Genomic DNA, 17,239 nt, shown 5'->3' with positions numbered 1-17,239 from the left:
GAGAAATGAGATGCTGCAGGCGATCCTGTAGCTGGGGATTATCTGCATTACCTCATCTGCTGTCCTCAGTGGCAGGATGAGTCAGAGCACTGCATACCATCAGATGTGATGAAACAAGATGCAACTCTTCTTTAAAAAAAACCCACCCAAACACTAATATAAATGCAGCTTGTCAAGACTTAGTGTCCTGTTTTTTTGCTGTGCTTGAAGTTCCTTGCTAACCTATGCATAGATGCATATGCATCCGTGGTGTAACGTGCCTCAAGGAAGTGCAGTTTTGTGGTATTTATATATAATTTAGTTGAATAACACTGCTTGTGCATCCCTCCTGTATTGTGGTATCCTTCAGACAAAGAAAAGCAAGTCATCTCAACTTCCTTGCTTCCTATTGCTCTGCTCCCTTCTGGCACTGGAGGCTCCAGAGATCATGGTGATTTCTTTTGGAGCAGGGCTGCTCCTGCTGCTGTGTAGGGCAGTAACACAACAAATGTATCTGCAACAAATGCACTGGGGTTTTACATGCTTCTGTGTTAGGGCTTACATTCACCAAAAAAAGGTGGTTTTCTGCCTGAGTCCATGGGGAGAGAGGGATGTTGGCAGTTTCCAGATCGCTGCAGACTGCCATTGCTTGCTAGAATTTTCTCTTAAGTTAAGCATTTGCCCATTACTGAAGTGAACTCAAAGGTTTGGAAGGGCTACAATCAGTGTGGCAGTGTCATGACCAGCACTGGATTTTGAAAGGTTTTGGTGTGATATCTGTAAATGGTAACATAATTTCTTTTCTCCTCTAGCCCTGGTCGCTCTCCGGTTTCCTTTGACAGTGAAATAATAATGATGAACCATGTGTACAAAGAAAGGTTTCCAAAGGTAAAGAATCACTTTTTGCATTCAATGAACTTGTACCCAAGCTCAGGATTAATTTGTAGTGCTCGTTGGAGGAGCCCTGCTCCTACATCTCATTTCCAAGCAGTGCAGTTTGCTGAGAGTTTGAAGCTGCCTTCTCAGCTTCATGTATTAATTCTGCAGTGGAAGCAATGGATTTAATATACGTAGAGATTCAGATAGAAAAGGCTGAAAAGCTTTTTTGTATGTATTTCATGTTTACTAAATTTCTGATGTCTTTTATTGGCATGACAAATGCTTACAAGAGTGAGAAGAAGGGCCATGCTTTGGCTCTCTGTATGTTTTTAACTAATACTTGTATTTTTCTTAAAATTCCAAATCAGATCAAGGCTGGAAGAGGGGTGTTTTGTTTATTTTCGCATATACTTTAAACAGCTATTTTAAAGAGTAATTTCAAAACAAACTGAATAACATTCTCTTGGTATTCCTTGTATAACTGCATTAAATTTACCTTATACTGATCCAGACTTCTTTGGGTTTGGTAGGCTTTCCACTTACACGTTGGAAATGCAAAGTTTTGTTTTCAAGTCAGTCCTAATTATACTGGAGGTTTTGACAAAACCCAAGTTTGCCACTGGGGCTTTTGGTACTCAAGAAGTAATAAGGATAGATTAGATTTGTGTTTTTAGAAAAATCAAGCTGAACGCTTCAGTTACGCTGAAATGTGCTGAAGTGATCTGCAGTGAAAATAAGTGTGTTTGCCCTTTAAAAAGCTGAATATTGAAATCTGTGGAAGCAAGCTTTGAAAGTTAACATCTCATTGAAATGAGTGTAGAAGACTGTGTATCCCACAGCTGTCAATATGGCCATTCCTTCCTGTTCCACCACCAGCAAAAATAGATGTTTCTCTGGAGACAGGATATCAGGGCTTAGAGTGATAGAAATGCTGTGTGTCTGCTGCTTGGGGCAATGATTTTCAGCTTCCACGGTCCTGTCTAAAAGTTCTGAAAACTGCCTCGTATCTTACATCCTTACTCTGGAGACCCAGGGGGGAATACAGCCTCAGGACCAAGATATTTCTACGGTCATTTGCATTTTCAGAAAGCGTGTTTTGATTAATTTTTGTTGTTAGCTCATAACTTTTGCCTCTGATACGCTGTTTTTTACTCTCAGCAAGATGCTATTGTGTTTTGCAATATTTTTTTTTTAAGCCTCGTGCAAGTCGGAATTGACAGTGTTGCTTTTAGCACCCTGCTCGTTTTTGTTTTAAGATCTGTGTTAGTAAAATTCAGGGGTAATTTCTCTTTGTTCTGTACTCTTAGGCCACGGCACAGATGGAAGAACGGCTGGCCGAGTTTATTGCCTCGAATGCTCCGGAGAACGTGCTGCAATTAGCGGATGGGGTCCTAAGTTTCATTCATCATCAAGTTATTGAACTGGCCAGAGATTGCCTAGATAAATCACGTGAAGGTCTTATTACTTCTCGGTACTTTTACGAGCTGCAGGAAAACTTGGAGAAACTTCTCCAGGATGTAAGTGCTCTCTGAAAAGTAGAGTGTATTATTTTGGTTGGAACTTTAACCAATAAGCCAGAGCTTTGATTTTTAGGAGAGAAAATGCTGATTCCAGGGAAGAGGAAACAGGTGGGGGTGTCAGAAGATCTGAGTTGTACCTACCAGTTTGCTGTTGTTCTGCTATGGGTGAATTTGAGTAAATCATTTCACCTGCGAACTTCATTTGTAGAAAAATTAAATATGCATATGAGCAAGTCAAAGGCAGTCTTTGCCATTTAAGAAAATTGAGTTTATTCGGTTGAAGGAAATTACTGAACTTTTCTTTCACAAACTTCAAGACTCTGAATGACTTGTTAATAGTGCCTTCAAGGAGTGAAAAGGCCATAGTTTTTGGTGTTGCTTTACATTTTTCATAAAAGATTTTCTTAGCTGAACTTAATCCAGTTGTGGCTTTCAGTACTTCTGTGTGTGTTTTGTGGTGATCAAAGCATATGAAAATACACAAGGGGGCACAATTTTAATGCATGCTCAGTGTGCTTCAGCTACTCGTTAAAAATTGCTCTTATCCTGTAAAATGACAATAACATTAAATTTAAAAATCGCTTAGAATTTATGCTATAACTGTTTTGAAGAATCAGTGCTATTACCAGTTGCTGGGTCCAGACCTCTGCTTGGGAATTTCTTCCTAATCTTCTGCTTTGATTTAGTGAGATAGCAAGCTGAAAAGACAGGATTTATAAAGATTACAGTCTCAGATAACAAGCATCACAGACACATCTAGAAACAGAACACCTGAAATCATTTGTTTTCTGTGATGATTTTTATAGTCATTGATCTGTCTGCCAACCCACTGGCATGAGTTGCAATAGCTTGTGCCTCTTTGCCACTGTTTCATTAGAAAATGGCAAATGAATAAAAATACTATATTAATGTACAGTTGTTGTATTACAAAGCTTTGTGAAAGCTGCAGAATCTTCCCTTGTATCAACTAAAATTTTTGGCTACCCCATTTATATGAGTGTGACTGTAATTTTCCTGGTATTTATTATGCGTGTGAGAAAAACGCATCACGTTTGGATTTGTGGTGTTCTACTTGGATGGGGAATATAATTTTAACAGATCAAGAGAGGTAAGGAATATCTTTTGAGGGCCTATGTGGTTGTCTGCCTGTGGGATATCAGTAACCACTTGTGGATGCATGTGGGTCCCCCTGGAATCTCTGGAGTCTGGAAGCAGAGTATTTGCACATGTCAACTGTGAAATAAAGGGTCAGGCCTCTTTGGGTGATGGTTTTGAAGCTGGAAAGGTTTCATTAAAAGTAGGTGTATACACTTGGTGAAATCACTTACATTTTAGGGGTACAGGGGGACTACAGTGTGTTTTACTGTTTCTGGTAGCACACCCTTGGGGCCTGAAATTCTCCCTCTCTTGGACTTTCCTCCTCTGTGCGTGGACAGTGATTTCTCATACTGTAAGGAATTAAGAGCCATAAACTGGGGCTGGCCACTTCCAGTCTGCATTTTCAGTCCTCTCTTCTGGCCTGAAGAGGTTAATCAGGATCCCAATTGAGGTGTGGGTCAGATAAATCAGCTTTTTCCTTTTCTCCCCTCTCCCTCAGAACAAATCCTCAAAACACACTTCTTAAATGTCCTCTTCCCCTTGATCCTATGGGCATTATACTGCTGCTCTGAAGCACAGGGAAAGGTGACATTTTACTGTTATTAGAGAAGATACAATGGTCATCTCGGAGCTTGTTCAGGAATTGAGGTTGACCCCTTCCTCCTGAACATCTTCTGCAGAGGAGGTGAGAGAAGGGTCAGCTCTTAAGTTTAATTGATTTACTGTAGGAAGTAAGGTGGGCTAGAAGTGATTAAAAGGAAAGTTTAGAGAGACAAGGGAGGCAGAGCAGACCAGGAAGGAAGAGAACAAAGACATTAAAGACAGCAGAGGACTGCCAAAGGTTTCATTCCACATCTTTCTAATTTATTCTTTTTCTCTCTTATCGTAGTTCCTTGGCTTATCTTTTTTATTTTAATATTTAAAAGCTACTTGTTTCTTCTACTTCCTACTCTTTCTTTGCCCTTCAAACTGCGCTCTACAAGGAAATAATTGGGACCTTTCCGTTGAAATATATAGAAATTGGTGATAATATTTCTTTTGGATGACTCATCTGAAATTGCAAGAAAGTTTGATTATTCCAAATGTGGTGGCAGGGTCTTAACCTTTGCTTAGCTTGTGAGGTATCACACAGTTACTCCCTACATAAATAATACCAATTGCAAGGTCATTCAAAAAGCTCTTTGGCTTAGGCAGCAGGATATGTAGTTTTATGGTATATTTTTATAACATATTTAAAGGTTGGAAAGATGCTTTATTGGTGAGGAATGAGGTCAGCAAGTGGCAGGAATACCCATGGATTTTCATACAGTATTACTGTGAAAGAATGGATTCTCCTGAAATTCTTTTTTAAGGTGTCAATTCCAACACCTCATCACAAACTAAACTTGCACAGCATTCCAAACCATAGAGAGGAAACTTGATTTAATAGTTTGAGTCTACTTTATATCGTAAAAATATAAACCAGAGTAATTGAGTATGTAAATAATGAGCTGTTTAAATATACCAAACCAGAAAGCTTTTAGAAGATTTTTAGATCCTGGCTTTTGTAATAACATGCCAACAAATCTCTTTAGTTCTGGCAAATGAGATCTTTTCCCTTGTTTGGAGCATGAAATATTGTCTTTTAGCCAGAAAACTTATTGCTTATTGCATCATTGAAATTATCATGAAGCAAAAATGAATTTAAGAGATTTCCTTTATTTTGGAAAACATGAGCTTGAATGTTACACTTCACATTCAAAATAAAGATTTTGAAAAATAAGATAAAGCACTTATATAAAAAAGAATATACAATATTCAGTTCTTTATCTGTTGCCATGGGTTAGAGGATGGGACAGGACCTCAGGTTACTGGGAAACAAAAGATTATGGTCTGTTATTGCTTGGCCGAATTGATGAGGTAAAACTGGCCAGAGTTTTACTGACCAGAGTCAAAAAAAGAAGTCTAATGACTGTTCTGTAGGTGTAGCCAGCTGGTCAGGAAGGTGAAGGATTACAGGTGTTTCTGTGCATGGAACAAAAGAAACAGGGGAAGGTGTAAGTATTGTACTGCAGTGACTGATGGTGCACGTGTGCAAATGGATATTCTGATTGGGATTGCTTTCTTAATAGGAGCCTGAGTGTAAATTTATTGGTTCTTGGCTTTTGCAGGTCTATTGTTTTGGTTTCCATCAGTATATTAGCTCAATTACAGCGTTGTGACTTGCATATATCCCAGCTATTGGTCCTGCTGAACCCCAGGGGAGGACAGTGATTTTAATTTCATGCCCCAGTAGCTACAGTTAGTGACGGATGGGTCCTTCAGATAAGGCAATGGGTTTGTAAATTAGCCCTCGCTACCTCCCGTACACGTGTCACTGGCAGTGTGTGCAGGAATGGCATCAGCCTCTCCCCACAACCCCATCAGCCTCTCCCTCCTCCCCTTGGGAGGTGGAGTGTGTGTGGGGGGAAACCCTGAAATGCCACCAGCATCATTTCAGGCAAAGCGTGTCCTCATGGGGAACTGTGGGTGAGGTGGCACGTCTGGTACCCGGCACGTGGAGGTGGCAGGCAGTGCTTGGCTGAGTAACCCTCCGGATCCCAGGCTCTGGCCCTGGGACAGGCTGTAACAAGACGTCTGTAGGGATGTCTGGGCTGTCCTGTGTGAGGAGGAAAGAAGAAGAGGCAGTTTTCCTGAGGATCTTGGAAGAGCAGCGCTGTGCAGAGATGATGGCTGAGTGGCTGTTACAAGTTGTGTTTGGTTTTTGTAATTATTTTTTTTTTTCCTTTTGCTTTTCTGTATCATTTGGCAGTCATGGTCTGACTTTTCATTTTCAAAACAGACACCTGATTAAATTAGTTACGTTTTTAAGTTATTTTGCCTGAATTGTCATAGATGAGAAAAGGAGAAAACAAAAGGACTTGATTTAAAAGACTGAGGTTCACTTTAACAATATAAATGGATGCAAAATGATGAATTATATCTGTTCTATTATATTTTTACATAATATAACCTATGTAGAGGGGAAGAAAAGGACTTCCCAATCGCATGGCTCATATTTCAAATAATAAAAAGTTGTTGATGTTTTATTTATTAATTTCAATGCAGCTAACCCCTGGTGATCTGGAATGGCTTTTCAAATATGAAAGCATTAATTTCTTTCTAGAATTCATATTTTAACTTATAAGTTTGCATAATGCATTAGAGGACACAAAGTGAATACTAATAATCTTCGTTGTGATTATTTTCTATTTTATAATTAGAAAATACCTTTTAGTTAGGGGAAAAAACCCTACAACTTATTTCAATACTTTCAAAATAATCCATTTTTTAAGGCTCTATAGCCAGGAAGGATCTCTGATGTTTTTAGGTAATGAACTAGCACATACATTGTTCTTTTCAAGGTTAAAATTCTAGCCCCAGCTAATCAGTGCAGAAGGAGACAATCAACATTTCTATTCTGACCTCTGTCAAAATGAGTAATAATGAACTTTTTAATTATTTTTTTTTTTGATAGCAAAGTATCAGAGATATATTGTTTAAAATGCTGCCTGTGTATTTATAGCTCTGAATTTTGGCTTTCCTGTGTTTTTATTGTTCTTTTAGGTGATCACCACTTGTGATTTGACCTCTCAGACTTCTTTTTCTTAGGCGGTGCTAGTGAACAATGCTAAATGAACCTTTTATTTTATTACTGCTTGCATCCTTGTTGACAGAATATCATTCCTATAAGCAAGGGGCTCATTGCCAGCAAAACCTCACTGGTTAAGTTCTGAACTCTATATTTGTGACTGTGTTAAAGCATAATTGGGGAAACCTGGGAGAAAAATAACTATACTTTAAGAGTTTTTGCATGTCATTGGAACCACCTTTTTATCACTCTGCAATGAAACACTATTTTATTTCTGCTCCAGGACTCATAATGTAACCATTGTGTGCTTCAGCAAAAGAAGAGTAATTTGGGGAGCTTGTTCAAATTTGTCCTTGGGGGACTTTTTGTGTTGTGGTTTTTTTTTTTGTTTAAATTATTTTAGTATGTTCACTGTTATAAAAAGACACTGTCTCAGACACACACACACACACACACACATGCATATATCTTGAAACTAAGCCTTGAATTTTTACTGAAATCTGGTAAAGTAACAGGCAGGAGTAAATCCTCTGAATTAAGTTTCTGTATGCTCTTTGCTTTGCTTGTCTGCTTGGTCCTACATGGCATGCAATGCAGTGCTGCATTTGTTCAACAGGATTGATAAAATTAAAAAAGGAGAAACTGAAGTTAAGTTTTTCTTGATGATGAACAGAAGTAGTTCAAATTCTAGCTGACAGTAAAACCTAGAAATATGTGTGGCTGTTAGTCATTACCTAGATGTCAGTATTGCCTGGAAGGTAAAATTGAAAAAAATCAGTATTCCCCTTCTCATTTAAAAAAATAAACTAAAGCCACATTGTATCTAATATAATTGATAGATGATATAATGCAAATAGAGCCTTTGAAATATCTCTTGCATGATAATAGGAGTCAGTTGTAATGGAAAAGCTCTATGTGACTTGGCTGAGCTCAGCTCATTGCCTGCCCTGACTCAAGTCACGCTTCTGCTGCTGAGTTATGGTCGCTGAGCTGGGGATTGCTCTGTGTTCATCACCTGGCACACAGAAACGAGGAGTTCAGTGCTGAGCCTGTAATGTGATGTTCTGCTCTCCACAGGCCCACGAGCGATCCGAGAGCTCCGAGGTCGCCTTCGTCACCCAGCTGGTGAAGAAGCTGATGATTATCATTGCTCGGCCAGCTCGGCTGCTCGAGTGCCTGGTAAGTGTGTGCAGGATCTAAAGAGTGGCCTGTGTTTGAGGCGATAAGGAGCACCAAGCCTTCAAGAGAAAGCTTTAAATTCTCATTAAAATGTTGATGTAAAATAAATTGATATTTAAAAAAAAAAAAAAAAAGAAGAAGTGCTACGTGTCTTTTGAGTTAATATGGAAGCATCTCTCTGCTGGACTGTCAGCTGCAACTGCAGCTAAATTATATTTTGGTGTAAAGTTTATGGAGGGGCCTGATGTAGCTGTTGGCATTATTCCATGCTATTTGATGCCACCGGATTTTCCTTCTGTTGTTGGTAGCTACAGTAAGGAGCCTGTAAACAAATGTATGGTGTGAGTACGGTGTCCAAAACACCGTGCTAAGGAAGATCTGTCACTGAGGAAGAAGTTCCCTACCATTATATAAATGGTGTTTGGGCTTTTGGACTCAAACCCTTACTGTAGACCAAGCAATTGAAGGGAAACTTGGTGCCAGGTTTTCCCAGCTGTGATCACGCAGTGGGACAGAGGAGTGTGAGATCCGAGGAGATTTAGAAGCCTGGGTTTGAAATCCTATTTGGTGCTATTGGAATTTGTGCGAAAGCAAGTCTCACTGCTTTTTAAACAACTTAATTTGGTTAATAAGAATGTCTTTTTTAATTTAATTCTATAAAATGGTGAAAAGTGTTTAGGCAATCCCAATGAAATAGTCCACTGTGTCCTGAAGTCCTGCAACTCCAAAAATATTTTCTAGGTACAGAGGAGAAACAGCGTGAACACTCATTCTCACTGTCATACCACAGCAAGAGGGTTAATATAAATCTTGAATATATATGGGAAGAGGTGTTCAGGCCTCTTGTATACACAGCTATGTGGTGGGTTTTGGTTATAGGAGTCAGTTCAGTGACTGCATTTCAAAAGGATGTTGAAAAAGTGGTTTAGAGTATAGGGAAGAGTCAGCAAAAATTATGAGAGTGCTGGAGAAGGTGTCACAAACCTACAGTGGAAACTTATTTAATGACAGGATGAAATTCCCTGGTGTGTCAAAGCACACACATGGTGGTTCTTTCTGGACATTAAAATGGCAGAGATGCTACATTTGTTTCAGTCATTAGAGAAGTTGGCTAGATTAGGAATCCATGGCTGGGTATAAATGCACAGTTAACATGTGAAGAATGTTGAGGGCATTCATGATAAAGTCCATGGGTGACTTTATCCTTGGAGTCACTAAAGATGGATGAGTTTTGCAGAGATTTCTTTGACAAAGTCGACAAGAGTGGTCAAGTCTTTCCGATGGTGCCAGTTTTTGGAAACACCTGCAAAGGTCCTAAGAACGAGTAGACTTCTGGAGGGTTCTCTTGGTCCTCCTCCATGCCCATCAGATGGATTGCTTTGCTGGGAACCCTGCAGTAAAAGGAAGACCACTGTCAGTGATGAAGTAGGCTGCACAACCAGCAAGATAGAAGCCTACACTTACTTATTCAAGAAGTCTCCCAGATTACATTGAAAATCCTGTGCTCACCTCCATTCAGACTGGGAGTTCTTTGATTTTCAAAACCATTTTTGTGATTTAGATGACTTTTTGTGACTTCAGTTATCTTCCAGCACTTCTTCAATTTTTTTTTTTTGAAGTGAAGACAGTGAAGAAAGGAGACAAATTTAAACTTACCGTGGTTGTATTTGCTGCATTCACCGCTGTCATTTATGCTTGTGTACACTCTAACAGTAACACATCATCTAGGAAAACATGAAACTTCAGTGAATTTTATGCATCCATCTCTATACTTGCTTAGAGTTCCAAACTCAAGGCACCTCTTAGCTGCAAATCAGTGTCTCCAGGTTCCTCTATGTCTTATGCACCTGATGTTCTGTAAAGTGAGTGGGAGCAGGTGGAAGCAGCGAAATCACTGAGATTTGAGTAATGAATTCCAAAGTATGTGGTGACAACCTTGACAATGAAGTGGCTGGAGTCCAAAGTATAAAAATAATATTTGGATCTCTGTGTTAGCCTTCCTTGTTTTTTTTAACCTGCATTGCCTTTCTAGCATTTTTTTTTCCAAATACATATTTTAATCTGGTGACACGAAGAATTAAATATTAATGTTCCTTTTATCCCATAAAACAAGAAATATAGTAATGGATAGTCAACCATTTAAATAGCTTTTGAGAACTACATCTCATTTTTGTTTTTATATACTTTTGTAATTTAAGTTTTAACTTCAATTATATGTGAATTTATAAACATTTTTTCTACAATTTAATATTGAGGTTAATTTCAGTAACACAGCTTCTTCTTCTTTCTTTCTTGTAAGTAAATGACCATATAAGCAATGCTTGTGATGGTTGTGATTGTTTTAATGGAGTTGAAGGCATTAAAATATTCTAAACTTAAGCTATTTGGCTTCAGTCTTTGTTTACCTGTTGGGCTGTGAAACATTTATTGACAGAGTGAATCTCTGGGGCTTCAAGAAAACAATAATGTGTTTTGTGCATCTCTGAAACTAGCTTTGGGAAAAAGTGTCTAATTTATTCTTTTTTCAGTTTATTTTACCGTAGCATCTGCCTCTACATAGTAGGGATCATTCTTCTGTATTTAAATGATTAAATCTACTATAAAGAAACCAAAACAGGAATTTATTTAATTTCTTAATTTTTGAATGTTTTAATTTTTTGTCACCAAGTTTGTTTTTTTTTAATTCTGTCCTTTACTCACCAATAAATGATTTGCAATTGTACCTTGAAGAGTCCTTTCTTGACTCCAACGTCCCTTTCACCTTGCTCTCTGTATTGCACTGTTGACCATCTCTTTCTGGTCTGGCTCCTGCTCTCTGCCAGTTCTGAGTGTGTTGATTAATCCTTTTCCAGAAGAATTCAGAAGGAACTTTGTTTCTTGCATTGTTACTGTCTTTGGTGACAGCATCTATCCAAGCAGCATTACTTGGAGCAATCACGGAAAAGTGCATCTGTTCTGTTTCTCTAACCATTCAAATATCTTGACATCATTACATTCTCTAATTTCCTTTTCTTGTTTGCAGTTCTGTGCTCTCTTTTCTCTTATGCTGCTGACCACACTCACATCAATTCTTTACTGATGCCCTCACAGCTGTGTGTGTAACTCTTCCCCTTTTATCCCATTTCACTGGAAAATATTTGAAGAAACTCGGTGAAGCTACTTATTGCTGATGAATGATGAGGTTTGTAGGGGAAAGCTAAAGTTAACTAGTGAGCTTGCTTCTAAGCAGGCTGCTCCTGCTGCCCAAACCTTTCTTTTATTTCCTCTTGTATCTGTTAGTCCAGTAAAAGAGATCACACCTTCTATAACCTTTCCTGGCCTTAGAGATCACATACACCAAGACTGAGTTCCTAAGGTGATCCTGTACTATGTTAAAATAGCAATTGTTTTTTTATTAATAATTTTATTAGCAATTGCTAAGGTTGGGACACTTACAGGATTGGGTGGGGATGTGGTTTGATCAGAAGTGACATCTGACAGCAGGAAAGGTTTATGTTGTGCTAAGTCACCTGTCAGATAGAGGTGGCAAAAGGTGGTGCCTCAGTCCTCATAACAGACCTTTCCCTGTCACATCTCAGTGTGGCAAAACTGGGAGGTGTGTCCACACTGATGCTTACATTATCAAGACCATTTTATCTGATAGTTTGGGCTTGCTTTGTAAAAAGTCCCTACAGTCTTTGTCCTGTTTTGGTTTGCAGATCTAAGCCAGTGGACACCCAGCAGGATTTAACTGTCTGTTGTTTTTGCAGAGCAGAGTGGGAAGAGAGTTTCTGAGGAATCTCCTGTTTGGAGGAGAAACCTTTACCTTCATAATTGTGAAGCTGCATTATTTACCTCTCTCTGTTTCTCTCGCTGCTTTGCTGTAGGAGTTTGATCCTGAAGAGTTCTACCATTTGTTAGAAGCTGCAGAAGGCCATGCCAAGGAAGGGCAAGGAATTAAATGCGACATTCCTCGTTATATTATCAGCCAACTGGGACTCACCAGGGATCCCCTGGAGGGTAAGAACTCTTGTTTTGTTCTTTCCAAACTGTTGAAAGGATAGCCAGATCTCCTGGTCACTACATAACTGAAGGAGGGTTTTATTTTATTGCTTTAATTTCTAGGCCATTTTTCTTTATTTTCCTGTTTGCTCTCAAACTCTGGACTGTCCTTTCCAGCCCCATGTCCCAAAGGAATGTTGCTGGGATAAGGATTGCACATCAACAGTGACAGTTCTTTACTTATGATGTTAATAATGTCTCCCTGTATTGTAGCTGAAACAATGCTAGAAAATGACTTTATGATATAACTGTTTTCCCTGTGCTGTTGGACAGTAAAAGTTAATTTTACCTGTTATTTTTATGATCTGCCTGCCTGCTAGTGGCCTGGTTGGAAAGTATCTTGTCATCCCACTTGGTTGTCCTCTCTGGGAAAAGTGTGTTTGTTGTGATTTTCCACGAGAAACCAAGATTAGCATGAATTTTTAGGTGGAGGTGAGATTGTGTTTTTACATGTTGCATGGCAACTAAACCAAAGAGGGTAATGTAAGGACAGAAACAGCCTTTCTGCTAGCTACCAGAATTGCCTCTGGTAAATTTAATATAAACATGCCTTGGCCCAAATGAGCTTAACTTTAGAATTAGTGAGTTAATATTTCTGCCTGGCAGTTTTCTAGCTGAAATGACAAGTTTTCCGAGCATTCACAGCGTGTTCAGCAACAATAGAAAGTGTGACAGAGACTGGAAGTTACTGTGGAATATTTCAGTGATCTAACCATACTTTTTGCTATCTCAAGAGAGCATAATATTAACATAAATTAGTAGTCTGGCTAGGACTAGTTTAACTTCTGCAGTGTTTACTGGAATGACAGTGACAGGTTGACTTCAAGTGAAGAGCTCTTTGGGAAAATTTCTACCAAAGATTGCTAAATGCAATTTAATAGCATTTGTTGAAATCTGACATTAAAGGGAAATTTCCTTTGATCCCTGTCATGGGAGAGAACCTTTCCATTGCTAATTCCCCTTACTAAAGACAAATTTTCTTTAGAAATGTGTGGAGATGTCAAGGTGCCTCATTTCCTTTCTGTAAGGAGGGCACCCAGAAATGTCAGTGATGTCTGTTCAGAGACTAGTAGTTACCGTAGGATTTGGGTTTGCAAAGTTTACAGCATCTCCTACGACAGCTGAGTAACCTAAACTAACTGACTTTCTCCCACTTTGCTGCTGCTCAGCATTTTGCAGAATCAGACCTGTCTCATGTAGGGACCACAGTTTGAAATGTGATGGTTTTTCTTTCTGGAGCACAGAGGTGCCACCAGGCCACATGCAGACATATAGGTATGGACTAGGTTTTAATATTAACTAGGCAGCAGTTTCCCCAAACGTGCATTTATTGCTTTTACTTATTATAGAAACCATGTAGAATAAGTCAGGCTGAAATAAGAGCAATTAATTATATTCATCTCTCTATAAAATACTGCCTGCAGCGCACAAGATGTTAAAGGTTATCGCTGTATAATTGGGGTGACTTTTTACAGAGGGGAAGAATGTCCTTCATCATCTACAAGCACCTCTTAAAATCTTGTTTTTCTTGTATAAACAAAGAGAATACTGTTTGATTGAGATCATTAGGAGTAATCTTTCCTCTTTCTTTTCAGAAATGGCCCAGCTGAATAGCTATGACAGCCCAGACACTCCTGAGACAGATGATTCAGTCGAGGTAAAGCAATAATACACTCACTCTGTCTAGCACTTTTTTTTTTCTATGAAAAGAAGTAGTCTACAGTAAAGAATTAATTATAATGCAGAGTAATTTTAATTAAAAAAAAAAGTGCTGACATTTAAAAGCACATATTACAACTAGAATATGCACTCATAAAAATGTGGAAATCTTTACACAGTGGTGGTGAAATGCTTAAAAGATGCAAACAGGCGTTATCACCAAGTTTTCTTGATTTTTTTTTTTTATATTATATTTTTACAAATAGAAATCATCTGGAGGAATTCTTTATATCTACATTTGTGCAATGTGATGCGTATGGAAGAGAGTTGACTTAAATAAAAAGCACTAGAAAAATTCAGTTGTGTAACTTGCTAGGTTTCTTAGTTGTTCATTTTATTGTTTTTTTTTTTTTATGTAATATTGAGGAAGGGCCTGAATCTTATAGCCCACTGACTTTTTGTGCTAATAATTGTGGAGGGAATCCGCAAGCACCCTAAGGATACAGGCAGTTGTCCTAAAGCTGAGGACTCCAGGAGTTTAGAAATGGATTGAGTTGGAGTTAATGGTGCTTAAAGAAGAAAAGGAAAAAAAAAATATATAGAATGAAGTCATTCCTGCTCCTGATTTCCATTTCCTTGTTGTGTTTCCCCAGAGCCGTGGGGCCTCTGTCCAGTCAAAGAAAACTCCATCTGAAGAAGAGTTTGAAACTATTAAACTGATCAGTAATGGTGCTTATGGGTAAGGCTTTTAGGCTTTCCGTCAGAAGAAAATGCTATTGTTGTCCTACCCAGCGAAGGGTTGTAGCAAAGTTTGACAAATGCCTGCGTTTTGTTGGGTCCAAAGCATAAATTAATTTTGCTCGGGTCTTACAGAGGTTCCACACTCATCATATCTTCTGCATTCTTCTGGGAGGTGCCGTTTCTTTCAGGTTCCTGGGGTTTCTTAGACAACAACTCCTGTACCTGGGCATAGTTCCTGGCTGTGGAGTCCTTGCATTGTGCTGAACTGACACAGTCTGCAGCTCAGGGATCTTTTGTAAAAATTAGTTGCCCTACATTAAAGCTTTCAGGGACAAGCTTTCTTGTCCCTCTGTGGCACAAGTTCTCTGAAGCCCTTCCTGGCTGATACATCAAGCCTAGTTTTCCATTAACTATTTCTGCACTATTTCTGTATGACAAGTAGGTAAAATATAGACACTTCAGCATCTTAGCTTGAGATGACAAAACCATTTTCTCTAAACATTGTCTCTAGGGAAAATGTTGCCTCTTAGTTTATCGTGAGATTTCCTAAGTAATAGTAAAAAAAATGTAGTTCCATGACTCATAAAATTACTTTGCAGCAGTTTGTTTACTGCTTATCAAGGCTTTCATGCTGTCTTGTTAAGTTCTGTGACTTGTATTTTGTTAAAGGCTAAATGAGTGAGGGTAAGATTCTGTACCTGCAAATATTATTGATGATTGATTGAAACAGCAGTAATATTGAGGAAGAAGTAGTTTATGCTTTTCCATTCTTCCAAATTGTATGTATAACACATGTAGCTGTTTGTGAGCACTTGAAATGCTAGAATTGCACTGGGGAAAATCTACTGTGAGGAGCTCAAAAAAGCCATTAGATTTTATTGTCCATTGAAGAATCAAGTATGAATTCAGTCAGTTAAAACTTTAACTGCTCATACAAACCTATCCAGAATTTTAAAAGACAGTTCCTTACTCTTTGCAGTTCGTAAATCCTTACCAGTGAGGTCATTAGGCTGTTACTGGAAAGCAGTGATACTTAGAAAGTCATAACAACAAAATCTGAGCATGTGCTTGAGTGTTTTGTGGAAGTGGGTGCTTAGTTAACATCCACTCACTTTTTAAAAATTATATGTGGAAAAAGTGTAAGGATGTTTTTAGTCAGTGAAGACACAACAGAGCATGTTGAAGAGCCATATTATTAGACATGAAGATTTCATCTTTTCAGTCATATTTCTGCACAAGCCCCATGTAACTTTGTAAAAGGGGAGAGAGAAGCTGTTACATCTGTCTTCATCCTGGGTGTATATTATAGTCAGCTGCTGGTGAGGCACAATGCCATGTTAAATGTAATGTACTCCAGAGAAAAGGAAACAAGTACTGATTCAATAAGGCAGGCAAACTGGATGAAAATTTTATTTGCAAACTGTATTATTAATGTGCAGGAATCTAATGATCTGCAAATGATAGAAATGTAAGAGATACTTTACTGAAGGAATTCCCCAGTGACAGTGCTGCATCAAATTAATTTTATGGAGCTTGGAAGGAAATTGTGCTGATTCCATACGTTTTTGACAACTTTTTAAAGAGAAATGGTGACTGTAATGTTGAGAAATACATGTTTGTCTGCAATGATGCTTAAGGAAGCTTGTGACATTTGTGTTTGAAATACCTCCTTGTTAGGCACATCACCAAAAATGTTGCTTTAGTCAGGAAGGCAGAGTAGCTTTGGGAAGGAAGCATCATGGGGCTCCTTCTTTTCTAGGGAAGCTTGCCACTGCAATGGGACTTTATGGAGTTATGGATAATTCTGTTAAGATCCATTCAAAACAGTTACAGTCCTTGTTTTAAAAAAAACCCCAAGAAAACCACAAAGAACTCCAAACCTAAAAGCACGACAAACCATCTTGAACTGAAACTGGAACTTTTCCTCTTGGCACGTTGTTTTCCAGGGCGGTGTATTTGGTGCGGCACAAGACCACCCGTCAACGTTTTGCCATGAAGAAGATCAACAAGCAGAACCTAATCCTGAGAAACCAGATCCAGCAGGCCTTTGTGGAGAGAGATATCCTGACGTTTGCCGAGAACCCCTTTGTGGTCAGCATGTTCTGCTCCTTTGAGACCAAGCGGCACCTGTGCATGGTTATGGAGTACGTGGAAGGTACGGCCGTCACTGTCCACGCCGGCCGAGGGTCCTTAGGTGGGATGGCTGCACAGTGTGAATCCCTGAGACTGATCCAACATGGCTGCAGTGGAGCTGAGCAAACATAAAGCCACGTGTAGAAAGCTGCTGAGGTCAGAAGTCAGCATGAACTTTCCAGTCCTCACTGGAAAGAAATCCTCCCACTCTCCTATGGGATGGCACGGCAAGATCCATAATAACGTTTGCTTGGCATTGCAGTTAGAAAAAGGCATTTTGAGAAACACAGTCTTTGTTCTTTAGCAGCCTTTCAAAAAATAAACTGCTATTTTATGCTGGGGTTGGGTTTTTCTTTTGTTTGTTTTGCTTATCCTTTGGAATATAATTTAATTTTGTTTT

General features: G+C 38.8%; 1 protein-coding gene across 5 annotated transcripts in view; it reads left to right on the top strand.

Moving 5' to 3' along the window:
- MAST2 (microtubule associated serine/threonine kinase 2) overlaps positions 1-17,239 on the top strand; it is a 152,247-nt gene that overhangs the window by 108,357 nt on the left and 26,651 nt on the right. For all 5 annotated transcript variants that reach the window (XM_018072089.2, XM_018072085.2, XM_018072083.2 and 2 more), the window contains 7 exons: positions 792-867; positions 2,166-2,375; positions 8,164-8,265; positions 12,132-12,264; positions 13,902-13,963; positions 14,619-14,704; positions 16,653-16,861. In XM_018072089.2, coding sequence (XP_017927578.2) covers positions 792-867; positions 2,166-2,375; positions 8,164-8,265; positions 12,132-12,264; positions 13,902-13,963; positions 14,619-14,704; positions 16,653-16,861 — 878 coding nt within the window. The remainder of the gene's footprint in view (positions 1-791; positions 868-2,165; positions 2,376-8,163; positions 8,266-12,131; positions 12,265-13,901; positions 13,964-14,618; positions 14,705-16,652; positions 16,862-17,239) is intronic.

The sequence above is a fragment of the Manacus vitellinus genome, unplaced genomic scaffold, assembly GCF_001715985.3.
Source record: "Manacus vitellinus isolate BGI_N305 unplaced genomic scaffold, ASM171598v3 scaffold_21_pilon, whole genome shotgun sequence".
In the NCBI taxonomy this organism is placed as follows: domain Eukaryota; kingdom Metazoa; phylum Chordata; class Aves; order Passeriformes; family Pipridae; genus Manacus; species Manacus vitellinus.
This window is presented reverse-complemented; position numbering and strand designations above follow the sequence as displayed.